Raw genomic sequence first — 23,554 nt, 5'->3', positions numbered from 1 at the left:
GCTGCAGTGTGTACCATCTACAAGATGCACTGCAGCAACTCGCCAAGGCTTCTTCGGCAGCACCTCCCAATCCCGTGACCTCTTCCACCTAGAAGGACAAGAGCAGCAGGCGCATGGGAACACCACCACCTCCAAGTCACACACCATTCTGACTTAGAAGGATATCGCCGTTCCTTCATTGTCGCTGGGTCAAAATCCTGGAACTCCCTCCCTAACAGCACTATGGAGTACCTTCACCACACGGCCTGCAGCAGTTCAAGGCGGCTCACCACCGCCTTCTCAAGGGCCATTAGGGATGGGCAATAAATGCTGGCCTTGCCAGCGATGTCCACATCCCATAAACCAATAAAAAATAGTAATGCTTTCACCTTGTCTCAGTGGCTAGAAATTGGCTGGGCCAGTAAGAGTTCACTATTGAACTGGTCAGATTAGTACAGAACACACTTTTAAAATTTTAATAGCATTGATGTCTAGCAGGATAGCTTCGATCTGTAGAACATATGTTGCCTACTGATGTAATTTCCAGCAGGCATGCGATCATGGGCCAAATCTTGCTGGAGCGGAGCATCTCGCGACATATGCCATTAGTTAGACTTTTCCTGCACCCTTCAGCTCAAAATATTTTTGTGCCGTAACTTGCTGGAAGTGCGAGCGGATAACGATGTGGTGAGGGCAATGGGGCACCTGGGACCTAAGTGAATGACGGGACCAACAGGGTATCCCCTTAACCAATGAGATTGAAGAACTGAGAAAGAAACAGAGAAACAAAGGAAAAGGAGGGTTCTTACAGTGGGTGAATTACAGTCAAATCAGGTAAACATAGAAACATAGCAGATAGGAGCAGGAGTAGGCCATTCGGCCCTTCGAGCCTGCTCCGCCATTCAATGTGATCATGGCTGATCATCCAAATTCAGTACCCTGTCCCTGCCTTTTCCCCATATCCCTTGATCCCTTTAGCCTCAAGAAATATATCCAACTCTTTCTTGAATATATTTAATGAACTGGCCTCCACCGCCCTCTGTGGCAGAGAATTCCACAGGTTCACCACTCTCTGGGTGAAGAAATTCCTCCTCATTTCAGTCCTAAATGGCTTACCCCTTATCCTTAGACTATGACCCCTGGTTCTGGACTCCCCGGCCATCAGAAACATCCTTCCTGCATTTAGTCTGTCCAGACCTGACAGAATTTTATAGGTTTCGATGAGATCCCCTCTCAATCTTCTAAACTCCAGTGAGTATAAGCCCAATCGACACAATCTCTCCTCATACATCATTCCTGCCATCCCAGGTATCAGCCTGGTGAATCTTCGCTGCACTCCCTCCATGGCAAGAACGTCCTTCCTCAGGTAAGGTGACCAAAACTGCACACAATACTCAAGGTGCGGTCTCACCAAGGCCCTGTACAACTGTAGCAAGACATCCTTGTTCCTGTACTCGAACCCTCTTGCTACGAAGGCCAACATACCATTTGCCTTCTTAACCGCCTGCTGCACCTGCATGCTTACCTTCAGCGACTGGTGCACAAGGACCCCCAGGTCTCTTTGCACTTCCCCTTCTCCCAATCTATTGCCATTCAAATAATAATCTGCCTTCCTGTTTTTGCCACCAAAGTGGATAACCTCACATTTATCCACATTATAGTGCATTTGCCATGTTTCTGCCCAATCACCCAACCTGTCCAAATCGTACTGGAGTTTCCCGACATCCTCCTCGCAGCTTACCCTCCCACCCAGCTTTGTGTCGTCTGCAAATTTGGAGATATTACATCCAATTCCCTCGTCCAGATCATTTATATTGTGAACAGCTGGGGTCCTAGGACCAATCCTTGCGGTACCCCACTAGTCACTGCCTGCCACTCGGAAAACGACCCGTTTATTCCAACTCTTTGCTTTCTGTCCGCCAACCAGTTCTCTATCCAAGTCAATACCTTGCCCCCAATCCCATGTGCCTTAATTTTGCACGCTAATCTCTTGTGTGGGACCTTATCGAAAGCCTTCTGAAAGTCCAAATACACCACATCCACTGGTTCTCCCTTATCTATTTTACCAGTTACATCCTCAAAAAATTCCAGTAGATTAGTCAAGCATGATTTACCTTTTGTAAATCCATGTTGACTTTGTCCGATCCTGTCACTGCTTTCCAAGTGCTCTGCTATTACATCTTTTATAATAGACTCTAGCATTTTCCCCACTACCGATGTCAGGCTTACCGGTCTATAATTCCCTGCTTTTTCTCTACCACCTTTTTTGAATAGTGGGGTAACATTAGCTACCCTCCAATCCATGGGTACCGTTCCAGAGTCTATCGAGTTCTGGAAGATGATCAGTAATGCATCTACTATCTCTAGGGCCACTTCCTTAAGTACCCTGGGATGTAGACCATCAGGCCCTGGGGATTTATCGGCCTTCAGTCCCATCAATTTTCCTACAAATACTGATTTCTTTCAGTTCCTCGCTTTCATCCGACCCTATGTTACCCGGCATCTCTGGGAGGTTATTTGTGTCCTCCTTTGTGAAGACAGAACCAAAGTATGCCTTTAGTTGGTCTGCCATTTCCTTGTTTCCCATTATAAATTCCCCTGATTCTGACTGTAAGGGACCTACGCTTGACTTCACTAATCTTTTTCTCTTCACATATTTATAAAAGCTTTTACAGTCAGTTTTTATGTTCCCTGATAGCTTACTCTCATATTCTATTTTCCCTTTCTTAATTAATCCCTTTGTCCTCCTTTGTTGACTCCTAAACTGCTCCCAATCCTCAGGATTATTGCTTTTTCTAGCCAATTTATATGTCCTCTCCTTGGATCTTATGCTATCCCTAATTTCCCTTGTTAGCCACGGTTGAGTCACCTTTTTTGTTTTATTTTTACGCCAAACTGGGATGAACAAATTCTGTAGCTCATCCATTTGGTCTTTGAATGTTTGCCATTGCCTACCCACCGTCAACCCTTTGAGCGCCATTTCCCACTCAATCCTACCCAACTCGCTCCTCAGACCATTGTAGTTTCCTTTATTTAAATTGAGGACCCTTGTCTCTGAGTAAAGAAAGAGAAACAAAAAGAAAGATTCGATTGAGAGAGAGTAAAAAGAAACAGAAAGGAAAAGAAAAAATTATTAAAAATTTAAAAACTCAAACAATAATTTATTACGTGTAGGAGTGAGAGTGAACAGTTTAAATTGTTCCCTTTCTGGGCCAGAGAGATTGATTGACTTTGCATTAACAATTCGTTAAAAAGGTAATTAGGCCGTTAAGTTCCAATCCTAACTTTCTGTAGTGAATTAAATGAGCAATTAGTGTGCAAATCCAGCAAGTTCTTAAAAATAACGGGAAGACTAAGGGCGAGATGTCGTTTGTGCAACGCAATCAGCAGAACGCCATAAATTGACCAGCACGTTCTAGAGATTTGCAACTCAGCCATGACATATCCCTTAACCCCCTGAATTTACTGGCTGATTTGCGCATTAATAATGGTGTGTGTTGTTAACATGCTGTTATTTTTCTGGCAAGATCTGGCCATTATTCTTCATACCATTAAGTCCAATTTACACAAATAATTATAGTTACTATTTAGCTTGACATAGTACCCTTATGCAGCACTTTTTTCAGTAAGGTAAAGACAAAACACCAAAATGCGCATGGGTGGAGAGAAAGGGAGGAGAAGGAAAAAAATATTTATTAAACCAACTCACCACACTAATATTCTGCTGATTTTCTTTAACACGTTTCATTTCTGGAGTTTCTTTTATGGCTGTACCAGCACCTACTTCCTCCTTATACTGCACCTTTAATTTAAAAAAAAATGAACTAAAGGAAAGGATAATTATCACCAGTAAGACACAGTTTAGGCAGTTTGTGTGTATTCTCAGAGGTTTTATGAAAGGGCATTGATGGTTTGATTAGCTGAGCAGAAATTCTGCAGCACATACACTAATTGGGCTCTAAATTATAATTTGTGCAGTGCTCTAAAATGAAATGCTTTCAGTTTACCTAACTTGTTTGATTTTACCTGTTATGGTAGAGAAGATATATAGGACAATGTCTCGTAGCCTGCAGCATGTTCTGAGGCAGTGGTACATCAAGGGATTGAAATATCAAAACACATGATAGCAAAACTTCTGTGGGTTTACTGGCATCAGCTAAACCCGAAGATGAGTAACTGCCTTGGACACACTGCAGTCTCTGCTATTGTGAATAAATGCATAGCAACACAGTGACTGAGTTCCATTTACTGTTTCCAGTTTTCTTTTGTTCAGTGGGGTGTCATCACAGGCAGCAAGCTCCTGCACTTGAATCATGTGATTTCAGAAGCAATAATGTGTCATGATTTAGCAAGCATTTATATCAGCTCTTAGTTATTGACTGATACAGGGGAATATTGCCGCTCTTATATCAAATCCTCAGTGGTCAGCAAATGAAGGATGCATAATTCCGATCTACACCAACAAGCAGGATCCGCCAGGTGCACTGAAATTGTTCAGGAGATCCAGGAAAATTTGGGATTGACCAAGAATAGCTGAGGTTGACCAGAATATGGAATATAGTACAAGACTGCCTGATATTGTTACTTGCATTTATTTTTATTTTTACATCATATTCCTTTCAACCACATATAGAGGTGGAAATTGGTTATGGTCTGTTTTCGGGCCCGTAACCAGCAGTGCACCGACAAAGCGTGGCCCGATTGGGAGGCCCAAGGATGGGCCAAAATTGGGCTTCGGGACTCATTTCAATAATCTAGGCGAGCTGCCAGCACCTGTCGCATCTTCAAAGACAGCTCGCCCAAGAAATGAAGACAGGGCGCCTGCCTTGCCGGCAGCAGCCGGAAGGTAAGTCCCGGGAGAAGCGAGGTGAAGAGGGGGGCGATCGCGAGTGCTGTGGAGTAAAAAATAACTTACATTGCTAAACCTCTGGCAGTTTTCTTTGGCAAGACGGATTTCTGGTGTTTCATTTACAGTTATTACCTTGCCTTTAAGCAACTGTAAATCTGCTGTGTACTCCAGCTATAACACAAAAGAAATGGGTTAAACTGGTGGAGAAATACCAATGGAAAAAAATAACTGGGGTCATTTTTGCACTGTATGGCATTTAGTAACTTGCAGCTGCCAGCAAGTTAATACAATTATATCACAACTACAATAAGTAATTAAGTAGTTAATTAAATAGTTGAATCCTATAAATCACAATGCACAAATTAAACCAGCAGATGTGATCAAAAATCGCAACTATAGCTTAGAAATGGCTTTTTGTGTGTTATTGAAGAGTAACTGTGGGTTATTAAACATTTTGGGAGTGACACAGCCTGCTGGTTTACTCAGCTGTGGACTTTTTGTCTCATGGGTGGTTTATAGAATATGGTAGCCTAGTGGTTATGGTATTGGACCAGCATTCCAGAGGTTGAGAGTTCAAATCTCACCATAGCAATTTGGAAAATTGAATTCATCTCGCCACCAAAGTCTCCCAACTTGGCACCAAGCCCTCCTCCCTTATTGCTTTAACCAGATAAAATAGCCATGAAAGATGCCGGATTACTGTAAATGCTCAACTCGTTCACTAATGTCCTTCAGGGAAGGGAATCTGTCCCCCTACCTGCTTTGGCCTACATGTGACTTCAGTCCCACACTACATGGTTGACTTTTAGAGCTGGATTTTGCCAGCGCTCAGGGGGTGTGTCAGGTGGGAAAGTCGGAAAAAGTGGCAATAGGTTCCGACCCCACCGCCAACCTGCTTCCACGCAACTTCCCCAGAGGCAGGTTTGGAGCGTCCGTTTCGGTCCTGCCTCCAGGCGGCGGGACAGGCCCTTAACAGCCACTTAACCACCTCGGTAAGCCGATTTTGAGAGGCCCTTCAGATTTTCCAACATTTTCAGTGGCCTGCACGCCTCTCCTGAAACATGCCAGCTATACCTAGCGGTTTCACTGGCGGCTGCCTTCCATCCTGCTGTCTCTCCAGCATAAAAGCAGAGCTTTCACAAGGATCACTTGGGTGCTGCCAAACTTTGCTTTTTCAGGTATTGGTGAACTTCTTGCAGGCCTACTGATTTAGGATTTAGTGAGTATGAGATTCATCTCCAGTGTCACCTCCTTGGGACACCCTCTCCCCACATTGCCTGAGCGCTTCCTCGCCTGAGGTTTCCACCAGCAGCATTATCTCCTTTAATCATGGACCTCAGCCTCGGACGAGGAGCACCTGCGGCCGCAGCAGCACCAGGAATAACAGTAGCAACAACAACAGCAGCGTCAAACTCCTCCTCACCCACCTGATGCTGCACAGGGCAGAGGGCGTCAGCGCAGGGAAGCAGGTCGGCGCAGGAAAGATCCCCAAAACAGGGTTTAGAGGCTGCGGATGACCTTCCCCAACATGACTAAGCAGCAGTGCCAAAGGAGGCCGAGAGGTTCGTTATAGATAGTCGCAGACATCTGCGCAATACTGCACCAACATCTGGAGGCCAGGGGAGCGGGTGGAAACGCCTCACCAGTGGCTGTGAAAGTCACCACCGCACTCACCTTTTTTGCTTCAGTCTCCTTCCAGGGATCATCAGTAGCCATCAGCGGCATCTCCCCGTCGGCCGCACACGGTTGCATGACGCTTATGTTGCCCAATCAAACACATATGGCTGGCACCTTCTTACCACTACATAGACAATGGACAAGAACCTGTGGCTTCCTATCACTGTGACCACCATCATGACCAGTCCAAGTTGCCCCGAGTCCTCAAAGTGGAACTTCCATTTCCGATATGACAAAGACCACAACTGCAGCAGTTTGCCATCAGTGCAGTTTATTAAAATAAGGAAATGATGGCATCTAATAATTGAACAGAACACCCAAGTGACTACCCTTGTGACGACTTGTGCTTAATCTTCCTCTTACGCGTGCTCCTACGTGTTGGTTCCCCTGTAGCTTCAGCAGATGTGGAGGAACCTTGCTTACTTTCATGTTGCTCCTGCTTGAACACCTTTGGCGGGCGTCCTCTGGGTTTGCGAGCCTGTGATGGCTCATCAAATGTCTGCTCCTCCTGCGGCTGTGCAGGGGCTGAGATGCCCATCTCAGTTGGGTGAGGACTCTGGTGGGGCTCTGACCGAGGGCTACGCAGTGGCATGAGAGTGAGCGCGCCTGGAGAGGAGCCCCCACTTCCTTGTTGGCTGCCACCAACATCCCTCTCATGGGTCAGCCCCACTTCAGTGCTAGCAAGTGGCTGGACAGCACCTTGCTGCACATCAGGGGGGTCATGAGGAACCGTATCTGCAGTGGCAGTCCTACTCTAGAGGACTTCCATGAAGCTCTGGTTTCTCTGCTCAATAGCTGTCCATCGCTCCTCCAGAGATGTCAATCTATTCTGAACAATGACCATGTTTTCAACACTCTGGCAACTTAGCTCCTCCATGGCCGTAGCCATCCACTCCTGTACCGTAACCATTCTTTCCACGGAGGTTGCCATCCTTTCCGTGGTGATGCGTTCATGTGCCAATGACTCCAAAAAGGCTCTGCTCATGTTAGAGTTAGACTGCTCCATCCTCTCCACACATGCAGTGACCCTGGAGACAAAACCTGCCAGAGACTCCAGCACCTGCTCCTGCAGTTTCTGTATGGGCCCGGAGGCACAGGGTCCACATGCAGCTGAGCAGAGCTAGGAGTCCTGCGACCTCCAATGTGGACTCTCCACTGCTGTCCCTGTCTCCACCATCTGCTGATGCTCACTTGTGATCTGTGATACACCAGGTGACAGCTCTACTCTATGTCGCGAAGGTCCCACTGAGGTGTGTGTATCTGTGCTGGTGCTGGCTGCACTTACATCTGTTGATGATGCGCCCTCAGAGGTTGCAGGTTCCTCTGAGTCTTCATGGTTGCCTTCTTCCTCCGGGACACTGGCGATGTCAATGATCCTGTGATGGAGTAAAGGCATCAGTTAGACAACTGATATTAATGTAGCATGCACATGGAGTTGTGCAGATCATCATAAGTCAATCAGTACGAACATCAGTAGCCATTTCAGTCACTCATGCAATGTAAATGAGAGAGATGCAAAACTATTCTGTCACCAGCTTGCTCCTCTGTGCCAGTCTGTCCTTCCCCCGCTTACACATCCAGGCTAGCACCAATGATCTCCAGGGCCGCCTCCTCAGCATTGGTGAGATGGGCTATTGAGGGTGGCCCTCCTCCAGTCCTCGTCCTTTCCCGCTTATTGTGGGCTCTCTTTTCCTGCAGGGTGACAAGTGGAGTTTGATTGAGAATAATGGAGTGAGTGTAGAGATTCCAGAGCATAGATGCTTAGAAGGAGACAGGGATGGATTGAGGTGCAGATATCAAGGGCCCTCCCTGTGTGTTGGTAGTTGTTGTCAGTGCATAACTGTGATAGGGAATGTGAGGGCAGTATAGTCGAATTCTGAAGTGCTTGTGAACATAGAGAGGGATGGTTAGGGATGCAAGGCATGTAAGGGTACAGTGGGATGTGTAGGAGTAGGTTGACAATGCAGAGTGCTGGTGATGAGAGGAGATGGGGAGCAGAATGAAGGTAAAGGTGATGCTTTACTCACTTTTCCTCTTCGAACAAGGTCATTGAACCTTTTACGGCACTGCAGCCAGGTTCTGCTGCAGACCGACCTGCTTCTCACTTCCCTCACGATCTGAAGCCATACAGCTTTTGTCTGCTGGGGAGACTTCTTCCTCCCAGAGAGGGGAAGAGCACCTCTTTGTTAGCTGTGACTTCCTCTACCAACACTTGGAGGGAGTCATCGGTGAATCTTGGCGAAGCCTTGGGCCTTGAGGTAGACATCGCCGATGAAGGCAGGATCCCCAGGCTTCCACAGTATCAGCAAAACAGGCGCATAAGGAACAAGCCAGCTTGGAGGCCTTAAATCCAGCTAGAGAAGTGGCAGCAGCAGAAGCAAGTTTCAGTCCCAAAACACTAATTGACACAGGGGAACCCACATGCCCGGAATTCATTGGCCAATTAGGGTAAAATCTCAACTTTTTCTGACCTGACAATGGGGGCGAGTTCGGGATCCGCCGGCCACCTGACCCGCACCCAACCCACCTCCAATGTGAAAATCCAGCCCTTAATATCCCAAGGGCAACTAGGGATGGGTAATAATTTTGGCCTTGCCAGCATCGTCCACATCCCAGAACAAATATATATTTTTAAAAGATTCAGCGAGATAGGCACCAGGATCCGGGGAAGGCAGAAATGGCAAAAAAAATTGATACTCTTTCCTCAGTATCTGCGCAAAGATAAAAGTAAGCCTCCCAGGAGCTGCAATAAGGCCAGCAGTGATAACAACAGGCTGGCTCGTGCAGTAAGGTGGGAGGGTTCAGTGGCAAAGTCCCTGGAGACAAGCGAATACTTGATATAAGATTCTAAAAGTACAGAGATGGGAAATCACTGGTCTGGGAGTATGACACAGTAAGTCAAGAGAACTAGGAATGGAGCAAGTGTGCAAAAGTCTTTTCCTTATCTTGCAAGATTCAATGGCCATTAAAAAGTTAAAGTTTGGAAATTTAATGAGGGTTTCAAAAATCGCTACAATAAGTGCTCAGCGAGATTAAAACCAGAACTGTGTCCCAGACTAATTTCAACCCCTGCCCTTTACACAAGGTTTCATCATTGCACATACATCAGCAATACCATCATGCAAAATCTGAACTTCCACATTCACTGTTCATCTGATCAAACCCTATGTGGGACATCCAATGTGTTTTGATTCTTTCCCTTGGATAAGGCCTTCACAATGCAACTCCCCCCTCCCCCGCATGTGTGCCCGTTTCTCTTTTTGCCCCCACTACTTATCTGAGAGCACTGCAGAACTATAAGCCGTGCATTCACCATGGTATCAAGTTCCTTGAGTTGTTAATGTTCAACAAAGTAAGCACACTTTTTTACTAATTAGATTCCCTCTCCCAATGATTGTTTTCTGGTCATCGGTTGTAAATATGCATCTGCCATGTAAAAGTTACATTGGAATTTACAACTGGCATGAATACTATCCAAAATTACCTCTGTAGATAATAAAGCACGCAGCAAGATGTTCATACGGTGGTTTTATTCTATTTTTGAACACATTTTTGGTGGGTGACAAGTGTTTTATTGGATGCAAACCAGGATCCTATGATCAGTTCAAATCATATGATTCAAAGTGCTAAGCGGTACATAATTGGAACTAAAATTAATTTTAAAAATGAAAATACGCTTTGAAAGAGATACAACATAATCAGCTCTTGACCTTATCACCTCACTTTTGGATATACTTATAGGGGCAGTAATTCCTCCCCAAACGCGTGAGTACGGAAGGGGTACTCACGCGTCTGGCCGGAGGAAATGCCGGTTTTCAGCATGCACACCGGCATTTCCTCTCCTCTCACCCAAGAGGTGAAGAGGCTAGCACGTGCGCTGTAGGGGGCAGCGCGTGCGTCTTGGATTTCCTCTGTTTTGGGGGATTTGCGCATGTGTAAAGGCCTCCGGTCTTTACGCTTGTAAAAAGCACACGTAAGTATTTATTTTTACAGGTAAGTGGTGTTTTCAAATCAAATCAAATCAAATCAAATCAACTTTTATTGTCATTGTTAGTGCACAAGTGCAGTACAACGAAATGTAGGCTTGCGGCTCCCGAGAGTGTACAATTTGGATTAGGACACTTAAACATTTCAACATACATTTGTACATATATATTAGCATAAATATGACCATAATAAAGTGAATAAAGTGCATCGGCAGATGTGCAGGCTTTAGTGTTTATTTGTGGAGTTCAGTAGGATTTAGTGCAATTTAGAAAAAAAATTTCCACAGGTTTATTATTTTAAAGAATCTACAATAAGGTAAGTTTAGTTTTAGACCCTTTTATTAAAAATTTATTAAAAAAAAAAAAAAAATTGTTTAAATTATTCTTTTAAAACTTATTTATACTTAATTTAATGATTGGGATGTTTTTTAAAATTTTATTTAAAGTTTAAGTAGTGTTTTGGGGTGCAGTACTTCTCATGAGTTTGACAGTTCTTACTCTCAAACTTATGAATGAAGTTTCCCCTCCCCTGATTGGCTGAACAGTGCTCACCTGATCCCAGCCGGCACATCGCACTAACTACGCCGCTGGGTCAGGTTAGCACAGCGCGCCGACATCAGAACCTGGCCACTGAAAGGAAATCCACTGCGGGCCAGGTTTCAGATGTCGGCGTGCAGGGTGAGTGCACATCGGGGGCTTGCACGCGCGGCAAGCCCCCGACTCCAAGTTCTGGGCCATTATGTTTCACTTCTATTTTAGCTGCTGCAGGAAATGTAGGGAGATAAGTGAGTCTCTTTAAAGATCAAGAGGATATGCTTAGCAATCCAAGACTGCAACCAAATCAATCCTCTGTGGAAGTCTTGGTAATCCAACACCTGAATCAGGCAGATCTGCAGTACGCCAGGGTACTATTGATGACTGGCCAACCAGCTTTGTTGATTTATGTGACCTAGAATGGTATACCGATCCCTGATGCCTGGAATTCATCCTATTTTACTTCAGATAACCCTGAAATCCAATGCCTTAATGGGCGAGGTGGTCCTAGCTGGAGAAGCAGTGGGAAGCTCACAAGTGGTCTGTACTGTTAGACTGCATGGCTTTAGCTAATTAAACTTCAGCATGTCCCCAAGCACACTTGGAGATCTTGTCAACCTGTGCCTAAGTTCTCTGGGCTTTGGGGGGCAGGGGAGGAAGCTGGACCAGACTTTCAGAAGGGAGAAGTTCAGAGGAAAAAAGGGGCATACTTTCAGGAATACACAAGACCCCGATTTGCATATTTAAGCAGCCTCCCACTGGAAAGACAGGCCTAGCTGAGTAGTGCATTAGGTAGACATTTGTGCTCAATACATCGCCCATGGTGAGATTAGGATTGCTGGAAATATGAAACATAATGTGAAAGGCTTTTTATGCATATATTTGCAGCAAACAGGCGGTATGGGAAATAGTGAGACCACTGAAGGATTACAAAAGGGACATTATATCAGTTGATTAAATTGACAAATATTTTTGGGTGCCTGTGGCAATGCAGGAAACCTTGGACACCCTCCCTACTGTTGGATAGAATTTCTGAAGCTACAATGATGAGATTCTAAGAAAAGTAGATGTAACCAATAAATGGGCAGTGGACAGACTGAAGGCTTTGAAATAAGCCAAATTCCTAAGCCTAGATGAATTGCACTCTAGCACACTTAAGAAAGTAGCTAATGAAAATGTACATGTTCTAGTGGGTATGTTTAAGAAATCCTTTGAAACAGGGACTGTTCCTGAGGACTGGAGACAAAGGACTGTGATGCCGATCTATTAAAGATGCAAAGAGATAACTGAGGGAAATACATTGTACTTGCATATTGCAGTCAAAATGTAAAACTTTGACATGCATTAATAAAAGCAAAACTAATACTCATACTTACTGTGCTAAGATTTTTTTGGTTTTTCTTAACTCTCGCTATTTCTGGAGAATCTGCTACAGTAGTGCATGTACTTAGCATCTTTTCTGCTTCATCTTTGTATTTTTTCTGTGGAATAACCAAATGATGATTATAGGTTCTCTCTTAGCTGTACGTCTGATGAAAAGGTATGCACCTGAATCATCATAGCTTGTATTTTGTCTTTACAGATGCTGACTGAACATACGAATTAGGAGCAGGAGTAGGCCACTCGACCCTTCGAGCCTGCTCCGCCATTCAATAAGACCATGGCTGATCTGATTACTCCACATTCCTGCCTACCCCCGATAACTTTTCACCCCCTTGCTTACCAAGAATCTATCTACCTCTGCCTTAAAAATATTCAAAGACTCTGCTTCCACCGCCCTCTGAGGAAGAGAGTTCCAAAGACTCACGAACCTCTGTGAGGAAAAATTTCTCCTCATCTGTCTTAAATGGGCGACCCCTTATTTTTGAACAGTGACCCCTAGTTCTAGATTCTCCCACAAGAGAAAACATCCTCTCCACATCCACCCTGTCCAGACCCCTCAGGATCTTATATGTTTCAATCAAGTCACCTCTTATTCTTCGAAACTCCAGTGATACAAGCCTAGCCTGTCCAACCTTTCCTCATAAGACAACCCGCCCATTCCAGGTATTAGTCTAGTAAACCTTCTCTGAACTGCTTCCAATGCATTTACATCCTTCTTTAAATAAGGAGACCAATACTGTACACAGTACTCCAGATGTGGTCTCTCCAATGCCCTGTATAACTGAAGCATAACCTCCCTACTTTTGTATTCAATGCCCCTCGCAATAAACATTAACATTCTATTAGCTTTCCTAATTACTTGCTGAACCTTTTGTGATTCATGCACTAGGATACCCAGGTCCCCCTGCATCTCAGAGCTCTGCAATCTCTCACCATTTAGATTATATGCTTCATTTTTATTCTTCCTGCCAAAAAGAACAACTTCACATTTTACCACATTATACTCCATTTGCCAGATCTTTGCCCACTCACTTGGTGAACCTGTGGAATTCGCTACCACAGAAGGCAGTAGAGGCCAATTCATTAAATATATTCAAGAAGGAGTTGGATATATTTCTTAAGGCTAAAGGGATCAAGGGATATGGAGAGAAGGCAGGGATAGGGTACTGAATTTGGATGAGCAGCCATGATCTCATTGAATGGCGGAGCAGGCTCGAGGGGCCAAATGGCCTACTCCTGCTCCTATCTTCCATGTTTCTATGTTTCACTTAACTTATCTATATCCCTTTGTAGCCTCCTATGTCCTCTTCACAATTTACTTTCCTACCTATCTTAGTGTCATCAGCAAATTTAGCAACCATACCTTCGGTCCCTTCATCCAAGTCATTTATATAAATTGTAAGAAGTTGAGGCCCCAGCACTGATCCCTGTGGCACACCACTCCTTACATCTTGCCAATCAGAAAATGACCCATTTATGCCTACTCTCTGTTTCCTGTTAGCTAGCCAATCTTCTATCCATGCCAATATGTTACCCATTACACCATGAGCTTTTATTTCCCGCAATAACCTTTGATGTGGCACCTTATCAAATCTAAGTACAGTACATCCACCGGTTCCCCTTTATCCACAGCACGTTACTTCCTCAAAGAACTCCAATAAATTGGTTAAACATGATTTCCCTTGCACAAAGCCATGTTGACTCTGCTTGATTACTTTGAACTTTTCTAAATGCCCTGCTATAACGTCTTTAATAATAGCTTCTAACATCTTCCCTATGACAGATGTTAAGCTAACTGGCCTGTAGTTCCCTGCTTTCTGTCTCCCTCCCTTTTTGAATAAAGGAGTTACATTTGCTATTTTCCAATCTAATGGAACCTTCCCGAATCTAGGGAATTTTGGAAAATTAAAACTAACGCATCAACTATCTCACTAGCCACTTCTTTTAAGACCCTAGGATGAAGTCCATCAGGACCCGGGGACTTGTCTGCCCGCAGCTCCAACAATTTGCTCAGTACCACTTCCCTGGTGATTATAATTTTCTTGAGTTCCTCCCTCCCTTCCATTTCCTGATTTACAGCTATTTCTGGGATGGTACTTGTATCCTCTATAGTGAAGACCGATGCAAAACACCTGTTCAATTCAACTGCCATCTTCTTATTTTTCATTATTAGTTCCCCAGACTCACTTTTTATAGGACCAATGCTCACTTTAACTCTTTTCTTTTTTAAATATCTATAGAAACTCTTACTATCTGTTTTTATATTTCTAGCTAGCTTTCTCTCGTACTCTAATTTTTCTCTCCTTATTAATCTTTTAGTCATTCTTTGCTGTTTTTTATATTCTGTCCAATCTTCTGACCTGCCACCCATCTTTGCGCAATTATATGCTTTTTCTTTAAATTTAATACTATCTTTAACGTTTTTAGTTAACCACGGATGGTGGGTCTTCCCCTTGGAATTTTTCTTTCTTGTTGGAATGTATATGTTCTGTGAATTTTGAAATATCCCCTTAAATGTCTGCCACTGCAACTCTATTGACCTATCCCTTAACCTAATTTGCCAGTTCACTTTAGCTAGCTCTGCTTTCATTCCCTTATAATTGCCCTTATTTAAGTTTAAAATACTAGTCTTGGACCCACTCTTCTTTCTCTCGAACTGAATGTAAAATTGAATCATATTATGATCGCTGCTACCTAGGGGCGCCTTCACTATGAGGTCATTAATTAATCTATCTCGTTGCGCAATACCAGGTCTAGTATAGCCTGCTCTCTGGTTGGCTCCAGAACGTGCTGTTGTAAGAAACTAGCCCGAAAACATTCCATGAACTCCTCATCTATGTTACCTTTGCCCATCTGATTTTTCCAGTCTATATGCAGATTAAAATCCCCCATGATTATTGCCGTACCCTTCTGACAAGCTCCCATTATTTCTTCCTTTATTCTCCATCCTACCATGTGGTTACTGTTAGGGGGCCTGTACACGACTTCCACAAGTGACTTCTTGCCTTTATTATTTCTCATCTCTACCCAAACCGCTTCTACATCCTGGTTTCCTGAACTTAGGTCATCCCTCTCTATTGTGCTAATACCATCATTAATTAACAGAGCCACCCCTCCACCTTTTCCCACCTTCCTGTCCTTCCTAAATGTCATGTACCCTTCAATATTCAGGTCCCAATCTATGTCATCCTGCAGCCATGTTTCTGTAATGGCTATCAGATCATATTTATTTATTACTATTTGCACTCAGTTCATCTGTTTTGTTTTGAATGCTACATGCATTCAGATGCAGAACCTGTAGTTTTGTCCTTTTATTATTTTTGTAATCTCTAGCCTTATCTGTTGATTTACTCTTAGATTTGTACTCTCTATCCCTTCCCGTCACAGCCTGTTTATCATTTCCCATATTAATACCTTTCTCTATTGCCTTGTCTCTAATCTTTGAATTGCCACATCTTCCCAAATTTGATCCCATGCCCCCAATATTTAGTTTAAAGCCCTCTCTACCGTTATACGACTCGCCAGAACACTGGTCCCAGCACGGTTCAGGTGAAGACCGTCCCAACAATACAGATCCCACTTTCCCCAGTACTGGTACCAGTGCCCCAGGAATCGAAACCCATTTCTCCCACACCAGTCTTTGAGCCACGCATTCACCTCTCTAATTTTATTTACCCTATGCCAATTTGCTCGTGGCTCAGGTAATAATGCAGACATTATTATCCTTGAGGTTCTGCTTTTTAATTTAGCCCCTAGCTGCTCATACTCTCTCAGAAGAACCTCTTTCCTAGTTCTACCTATGTCGTTGGTACCTACATGGACCACGACCACTAGCTCCTCCCCCTCCCACTGCAAGTTCCTCTCCAGCCCAGAGCAGATGTCTCGAACCCTGGCACCTGGCCACATGGCACAGCCGTCTGGACTCTCGCTCTTGGCCGCAGAGAACTGTATCTATCCCCCCTGACTATGCTGTCCCCAATTATCACTACATTCCTATTAACTCCCCCCGCTTGAATGGCTTCCTGTACCTCGGTGCCATGGTCGGTTTGCTCATCCACCCTGCAGCCACCGCTTTCATCTATACAGGCCACAAGAACCTCAAGAACTGCTGTGTATTTCCAGCATTTTCTGCTTTTAATTCAGATTTCTAGCATTTGCAGTTTTCCTTTATTATTTAAAAAATTAGCTTGTTATTGCCTTACTTCTCAAACAGAATTCATACTAGCTATTACCTACCTGGCTGTAAAGGTCTTTCACGTGTGCAGCATGCATCAACTCTGGTGTGTCCATAACAGTTCCATATTTATTTTGTCCCAAGTCAGACATCTGCTTATACATTGCCTGTGATAGAGAAACAATTAGAGCTTAGTAAATTGATACTCAGAACCCAGATGGGCAGAACAGTGGCAAATGGAATTTAACCCTGAAAAGTGTGAGGTGATGCATTTTGGGAGGACTAACAAGGCAAGGGAATACACAATGAATGGTAGGACCCTAGGAAGGACAGAGGATCAGAGGGACCTTGGTGTGCATGTACATAGATTCCTGAAGGCAGAACAGGTAGATAAGGTGGTTAATAAAGGCAAAATAACAACAGAAAATGCTGGAAAAACTCAGCAGGTCAGGCAACATCCGTGGAGAGAAATTTGAGTTGACGTTTCAGGTCGAACCCTTCTTCAAAACTGGAAAGAAAATCTGCGATCTGACAAAAGAAGTAAAAGAAACAAAAGCAGAGAAAGAGACAATAAAAGGTGTTCGAAGCTAGACGAGATGGTAATAGGCTGAGATTAGGTGTGAAGTGTACTGGCAGGGCAAGAGATAGCTGCCAGGTGTGAGAGAGAAACAAAAGGAAAGGCGGGGGGGGGAAAGGAGTGGAAAAATTACAAGAAAAATGTAATAGGGGCCGAGGTTATGATCTGAAATTGTTGAACTCGATATTGAGTCCGGAAGGCTGCAGAGTGCCTAATCGGAAGATGAGGTGCTGTTCCTCGAGTTTACGTTGAGCTTCCGTGGAACAATACAAGAGGCCAAGGACGGTGAGGTCCGAGTGGGAATGGAGCGGTGAATTAAAATGACAGGCGACCGGAAGCTCGGGGTCACCCTTATGGACTGAACGGAGGTGTTCCGCAAAGCGGTCACCCAATCTGCGTTTGGTCTCTGTAAAGTCTGTGGGTTGTGCAGTTAATTACGACACAGACTCCAGGAGTAACATACAACAGGACTTTACTATTCGAAGGTCAGGGCGAATCTGCCCTATAAATCATGCCACAGCACTTATATACCGGTGTGGTCACCGTCGGTATTACCGTATACAGAAGCCAAACAAGTAGTGCCACACCTAAAATAGTTCTCTTAAAGGTGAACGGTTACATACAATAGTCTCTTGAAGGTAGACGGTTACATACACTACAATCCTCCCTTTTTAGCTTACAACATACTATTTCTCAATAACATACATATATTCAACTTCAGGTAAACAATTTACAGATATAGTCTCTGTGGGAAACAGTTCACAGGTTCAGTCTCTGTGGGAACAGTGTATAGATTCAGTCTCTAGTCTTGACTCGGTCCGAACAACATCGCTGTGGTGTAGCCGCTTCACATTGCTAGCGTGACTCCTCCACTAGTCTTCCCCTTGACGTAACAGCTTGAACTCCCGTCCTGCTGAACCAGCAATGCTGACTTTTACAAACAGCTGTATTGCCTTGGTAATTTTCCTTACTTTCCAACTGATTTATCTCCCTTTGTAGGGCCCACGTGCATGATCTGGTAGGAGTGATAATGATTTTGATGGTTATCATCTTCTGCTTCTTCTTTTTCTTTTCTGCTTCTTGGAGACTCTCGGGGCTCCCTTATCAGCTGCCAGCTGCAGCGCCACCATCTCCCTATGTTCCTTAGACTTTAAGTGCTTCATCCTGATTTCTGCACTTTGGGAGTTTTCATCACAAGCTGGGCAGACCAGATCCTCGTAATATTCAGTGTCACTCAACAGGTCATGGTAATATTCGGTGTTGTCCTGAGCTAGTCTAGCGAGAGGGCCTGCTACTTCTTCCGTACCCAACTGGACGTTAGCCGACTGTTGTTCCCTCCCTAGACATCTTTCCTGAAGAGACTTCTTCATGCGTTCATATTCATCCCGCTCTTCCTGGGTTTCCTGCAAATCCTTCACTAATGACCTTGTTTGTGATTTCAATACTTCCCCTTCCCTCGGGGATTGATTGATCAGGCTATTCAATCCTTCTACTGGAGCAGCTGTTTCAACATTCTGCTGTTCACATTGACGTGATTCAGCGTACTTTTGGCATCCCTGTAAAATCTGTGTTGCAACCTCAGCTATTTCCATAACTTTTGAGAGCTCCGAACTCCTTCCCTTTGAAGATTGAAGCTCGTGTTCAGATTGTTCCCATTGTAGAGTCTTGTCCTTCAGCATATGAAGGAGTTGGCTGACCGTTAACTCTTCCACGGGAACACTGTGGGTCAGAGTCTTCTCCATTTCATCCACCTTTTCCTCCAATGCTTTCACCTTCTTTTCCTCTTGTACTTTGGCTTCCAGCGCTCGGAGAAGTTGCGCCTTGATGCTCTCTAGCTCATGTTCAGAGGCCATTCTTACAGTCTCTGTGTTTCTTACAGTTCCCTTTTCTTCCACTGAATGGATTCCCAGTTGAATCTGTTCTTCAAGTTGTTGAATCTCGGTCATTGCCGCCCCATATTTGTCTTGGGTTTCCTTTAATATTTTTCTGAGTTCTTGTACATCTTGTCTTTCAGGTTCTGCCATGTCTTTCACCTCTAATTTCTCATCTATGGATGGAACTTCTACCGATGAGTCTGTCTTGGCCTTGAGCTCATCAAGAATTTCCTGCAGCCTTTGGACTTCTTGCTCATGTTCAACCTTCAGTTGCTCATATGCTTCCACTGAAACTAGCTTTTCGGAGGTTGCCGAGTTAACCCCTTCCAGAATTGTAGCCTGGGCCTGTTCATACTGTTCTTTCAACTTCTCACACTCTGCTTGTAAGGAGTCGTAGAGAAGAACTGGAATAAAATCCTGGCTTCCTGAAGATTCCTCTTCATTTGCTTCTTCCTGCAAATATTCTAACTCCTGAACAGCATAAGGGAGATGTGATCGGTAATTGGTCACGATGGCTCTATGGTCGCTCTCTGCTTGAGCTAGCTGCTTCTGTTGTCTTTCCAGATTCTCCCATTCGGTATCATAGAACTTTTTCATTGTTTTCATCTCTTGTACGAGACGGTAACTCAATTGTTCTAATTGTCGTAATTTGAAATAAGTTTGAGTCCGAGCTCGGTGTTCTTCCGTCATGGATATGTCCGTAACTTGAACAGGCTCAGAATTTTCTGTCGAACTAGGCTGTCGTTGTTCGGTGGAGTTCTGTTCTGAAACTTTGTTCTTCTCTGGAGCATAAGCCTTTATGCATGCCTTCGTTTTTCCAACCTTCGTCGGCAAGTCCATTTCAGCCTTGTCTTTCATATTTGGGTTGGTCTTATCGTCATCCGTTTCAGAATCTGAGCTGATTGTCTGCACCGAGTCCTCACTCGTTATGGCTTTTAGATAGTGCCATTCCATGTCTATTTTCTTGATCCACTCCCGTCCTAGAAGTGGTGGTCCTCCCTCATGTAGTACGTATAAGTTCATTCTTGGGTGTTCTTTACCCCTATCTCTCACTTTGACTCTTATCTTTCCCATGGGGTATACTTTATGCCCCGTGTATGTCTGCAATACGAACTTGGTATCTCTTAAGGGTATATGTGAGAATAGCCGGTGGTAATCCCTTCGATTTATGACTGATAGAGCTGATCCAGTGTCCAACTCCATTTTCACTTGGATTCCAGCTATTTTTAGCATGACCCAGATAGTTTGTAGGTCAGCTTCCTTACTCACATTGTGAATTCTCAGACTACCCAGCTCCTGGCCGTTTGGGTCTGAGTCTGAATTCTGTTCGTCTGAACTCTTCTCAGCCACCTTGTGTACCTTGTTGTACTTTTCCTGTGATGGCTTCCTTTGGTTGTTGGTCCTTTGGTTGTTGGTCTTCTTCCCTGACCGGCATACCTTAGCTATGTGACCCAGTTTGCCACATTTCCTACATTCCTGGTTCTTAAACCAGCATTGGTTCTGGTCGTGTGTTGTCTTCCCACAACGATAGCATTTTGTTGTTGTCGAGGTAATTTGATCCACACTTAGTGCTGCTGTCTTTAGCTGCATTTCCGCAGTTCCCTTCGCTGCGGCTTCGTGCGATGCTGCAATAAGGACAGCCCTGTCAAGTGTAAGGTCGTTCTCTTCGAGTAGTCGCTTTTGCGTTCCTTCCTTTGCCAACCCGCACACGAACTTGTCTCGCAATGCCTCTGTCAGATTCCCTCCAAACTGGCAGTATTTCGCTAGTCTACGCAGTTCGACCAAGTATTCTGCGTTGCTTTTGTCTTTCCGTTGCGTTCTCGCATAGAATTTGAATCGTTCCGCCAACATCAACGGTGTAGGGTTCAAGTGGTCCTTCAGGACAGCCACAATATCATCGAAAGTCTGATCCGCCGGTTTAGCTGGTGATAGTAGATGCTTCAAGAGCCCATATGTCTTTGCGCCCATCGAGTTCAGCAAGGTTATAGCTTTGTCATCTTCTTCTATTTTATTGGCCTCACAATAGATCTCAATGCGTTCCACGTACGTGGCCCAGTCTTCTACTTCGGAATTAAAATCGTTGATGTTACCACGCTTAGGCATCTTCCTCTCTTTGGGAACAACACAAGTATTTCTTTAAATTATTATTTCTTTTTTTTTCTCTAAGATGGCGGTCTTCCCGCGAAAATGGTGGTTTCTCGCTCTTATCTTCTCTCCCCGCCCACTTCAATGGCGGTTTCCCACTTCTGTCTTCTTCCCCGCCTAATGGCGGCTTCCCGCGTTTCTTCCCTGGCGGGAGGGGTACACTTTCCCCACGGGCGACGGCCGCTGGCTTTCAGGTTCACAGCCTGCGCGTCGGCTTCAAGGCTTTCCCCTTTTTTTTTTAAATTTTATGGCAGGGCGACCGGCTCTGGGTACCCCGTTGACGGCGAACAGGTTCAGCCGCTGGGCTGGCTCTCGCACAGTTCCCCTTGCTCGGCTCTGTCTCTCTCCCGCTCGCTCGGCTCTACCGGCGCTGGGTACACCCCGTTGACGGAGGACAGTTCAGCCGTTGGACTGGCTCTCGCACAGTTCCCCTTGCTCGGCTCTGCCTCTCTCCCGCTCGCTCGGCTCTACCGGCGCTGGTTACACCCCGTTGACGGAGGACAGTTCAGCCGCTGGACTGGCTCTCGCGCAGTCTCTCTTGGTCGGCTCTGCCTCTCCCGCTCGCTCGGACCCCAATTGCGCCTCCCAGCCCTCTCGCGATCCGGTGCTTCTCTCCCCGGCTGCGGCTGAGTTTCTCTCTTCCCGCGCCTACGCTCCCGGTCGCAGCGCTTCGTGGCTTCGGTCACCGCCCGGCTTTTCCCGCCGGTCGCGGTCTCTCACGACGCCGTTGGACCCGACTTTTTGTCCGGCTCCTTTTCCCCCTCGACCATGGTCGAGTGCCCAGCCCTTATCCTCCGGCTATTCTTTTCACTTTCCCTTACTCACAGTCACCGTGGCAGAAGGGACAGTCAGTGCCTGTTGCTGATGGAAGTTTTTGTCGCTAAAGTCTTCCTCCTTTCTATTGCTGCAGCCTTGAGTTTTCTCCCAGCCGAATGACGAGGGCGGTTGCCTCTTTTCGGCGCTCTTTCGTTGCTTTGAAATTATTGTTACCGCAGGGTACGATCGGACTCGTCGCCACTGTAAAGTCTGTGGGTTGTGCAGTTAATTACGACACAGACTCCAGGAGTAACATACAACAGGACTTTACTATTCGAAGGTCAGGGCGAGTCTGCCCTATAAATCATGCCACAGCACTTATATACCGGTGTGGTCACCGTCGGTATTACCGTATACAGAAGCCAAACAAGTAGTGCCACACCTAAAATAGTTCTCTTAAAGGTGAACGGTTACATATAATAGTCTCTTAAAGGTAGACGGTTACATACACTACAGTCTCCCCAATGTAGAGGAGACCGCATCGTGAGCAGCGAATACAGTATACTAGATTGCGAGAAGTACAAGTAAATCGCTGTTTCACCTGGAAGGGGTGTTTGGGGCCCTGGACAGTGGGAAGGGGGGAGGTATAGGGGCATGTGTTACATCTCCTCCGCTTGCACAGGAAGGTGCGAGGCGAAGGGGAAGGGCTGTTTGGGGTGATAGAGGAGTGGACTAGGGTGTCTCGGAGGGAGCAGTCCCTACGGAATGCTGAAAGGGGAGGGGAGGGGAAGATACGTTTGGTGGTGGGATCACTTTGGAGGTAGCGGAAATGCCGGAGGATGATCTGTTGAATGTGGAGGCTGGTGGGGTGAAAGGTGAGGACAAGGGGAACCCTATCGTGGTTCCGGGAGGGAGGGGCAGGGGTGAGAGCAGAAGTGCGGGAGATAGAACTGACACGGTCGAGGGCAGTGTCAACCACGGTAGAGGGGAATCCTCGGTTGCGGAAAAAGGGAGGCATGTCTGAAGCACTGGTATGGAAGGTGGCATCGTCGGAGCAGATACGGCGGAGACGGAGAAACTGGGAGAATGGAATAGAGTCCTTACAGGAGGCGGGGTGGGAGGAAGTGTAGTCCAGGTAGCTGTGGGAGTCAGTGGGCTTGTAGTGAATATTGGTCGATAACCTATCCCCAGAGATGGAGACGGAGAAGTTGAGGAAGGGAAGGGAAGAGTCAGAGATGGACCATGTGAAGGTGAGGGAAGGGTGGAAATTGGAGGCAAAGGTTAATAAAGGCATATGGGATACTTGCCTTCATTAGCCGAGGCATAGAATATAAGAGCAGGGAGGTTATGATGGAGCTGTACAAAACGCTAGTTAGGCCACAGCTGGAATACTGTGTGCAGTTCTGGTCGCCACACTATAGGAAGGATGTGATTGCATTGGAGAGGGTGCAGAGGAGATGCATCAGGATGTTACCTGGGCTGGAGCGCTTCAGCTATGAAGAGAGACTGAACAGGCTGCGGTTGTTTTCCTTAGAGCAGAGAAGGCTGAGGGGGATCCTGATTGAGGTGTACAAAATTATGAGGGGCATAGATAGGGTAGATAGAAAGGAACTTTTCCCC

General features: G+C 45.4%; 1 protein-coding gene across 21 annotated transcripts in view; it reads right to left on the bottom strand.

Annotated features, from left to right (window-relative positions):
• The window catches only part of nebl (nebulette), a 555,716-nt gene that overhangs the window by 72,933 nt on the left and 459,229 nt on the right, over nt 1-23,554 (bottom strand). For 18 of the 21 annotated variants that reach the window (XM_085987820.1, XM_085987817.1, XM_085987818.1 and 15 more), the window contains 4 exons: nt 16,645-16,749; nt 12,402-12,506; nt 4,895-4,999; nt 3,689-3,781 (listed from right to left, as the gene is read on the bottom strand). The exons of the other annotated variants lie outside the window; for them this stretch is intronic. In XM_085987820.1, coding sequence (XP_085843946.1) covers nt 3,689-3,781; nt 4,895-4,999; nt 12,402-12,506; nt 16,645-16,749 — 408 coding nt within the window. The remainder of the gene's footprint in view (nt 1-3,688; nt 3,782-4,894; nt 5,000-12,401; nt 12,507-16,644; nt 16,750-23,554) is intronic. 21 annotated transcript variants of the gene reach the window in all.

Source organism: Somniosus microcephalus, chromosome 5 (genome assembly GCF_052327205.1).
Source record: "Somniosus microcephalus isolate GS21.2 chromosome 5, FLI_Smic_1.0, whole genome shotgun sequence".
NCBI classification, from domain to species: domain Eukaryota; kingdom Metazoa; phylum Chordata; class Chondrichthyes; order Squaliformes; family Somniosidae; genus Somniosus; species Somniosus microcephalus.
The sequence above is the reverse complement of the archived record's forward strand: the minus strand, read 5'-3'. Positions and strand labels throughout refer to the sequence as shown.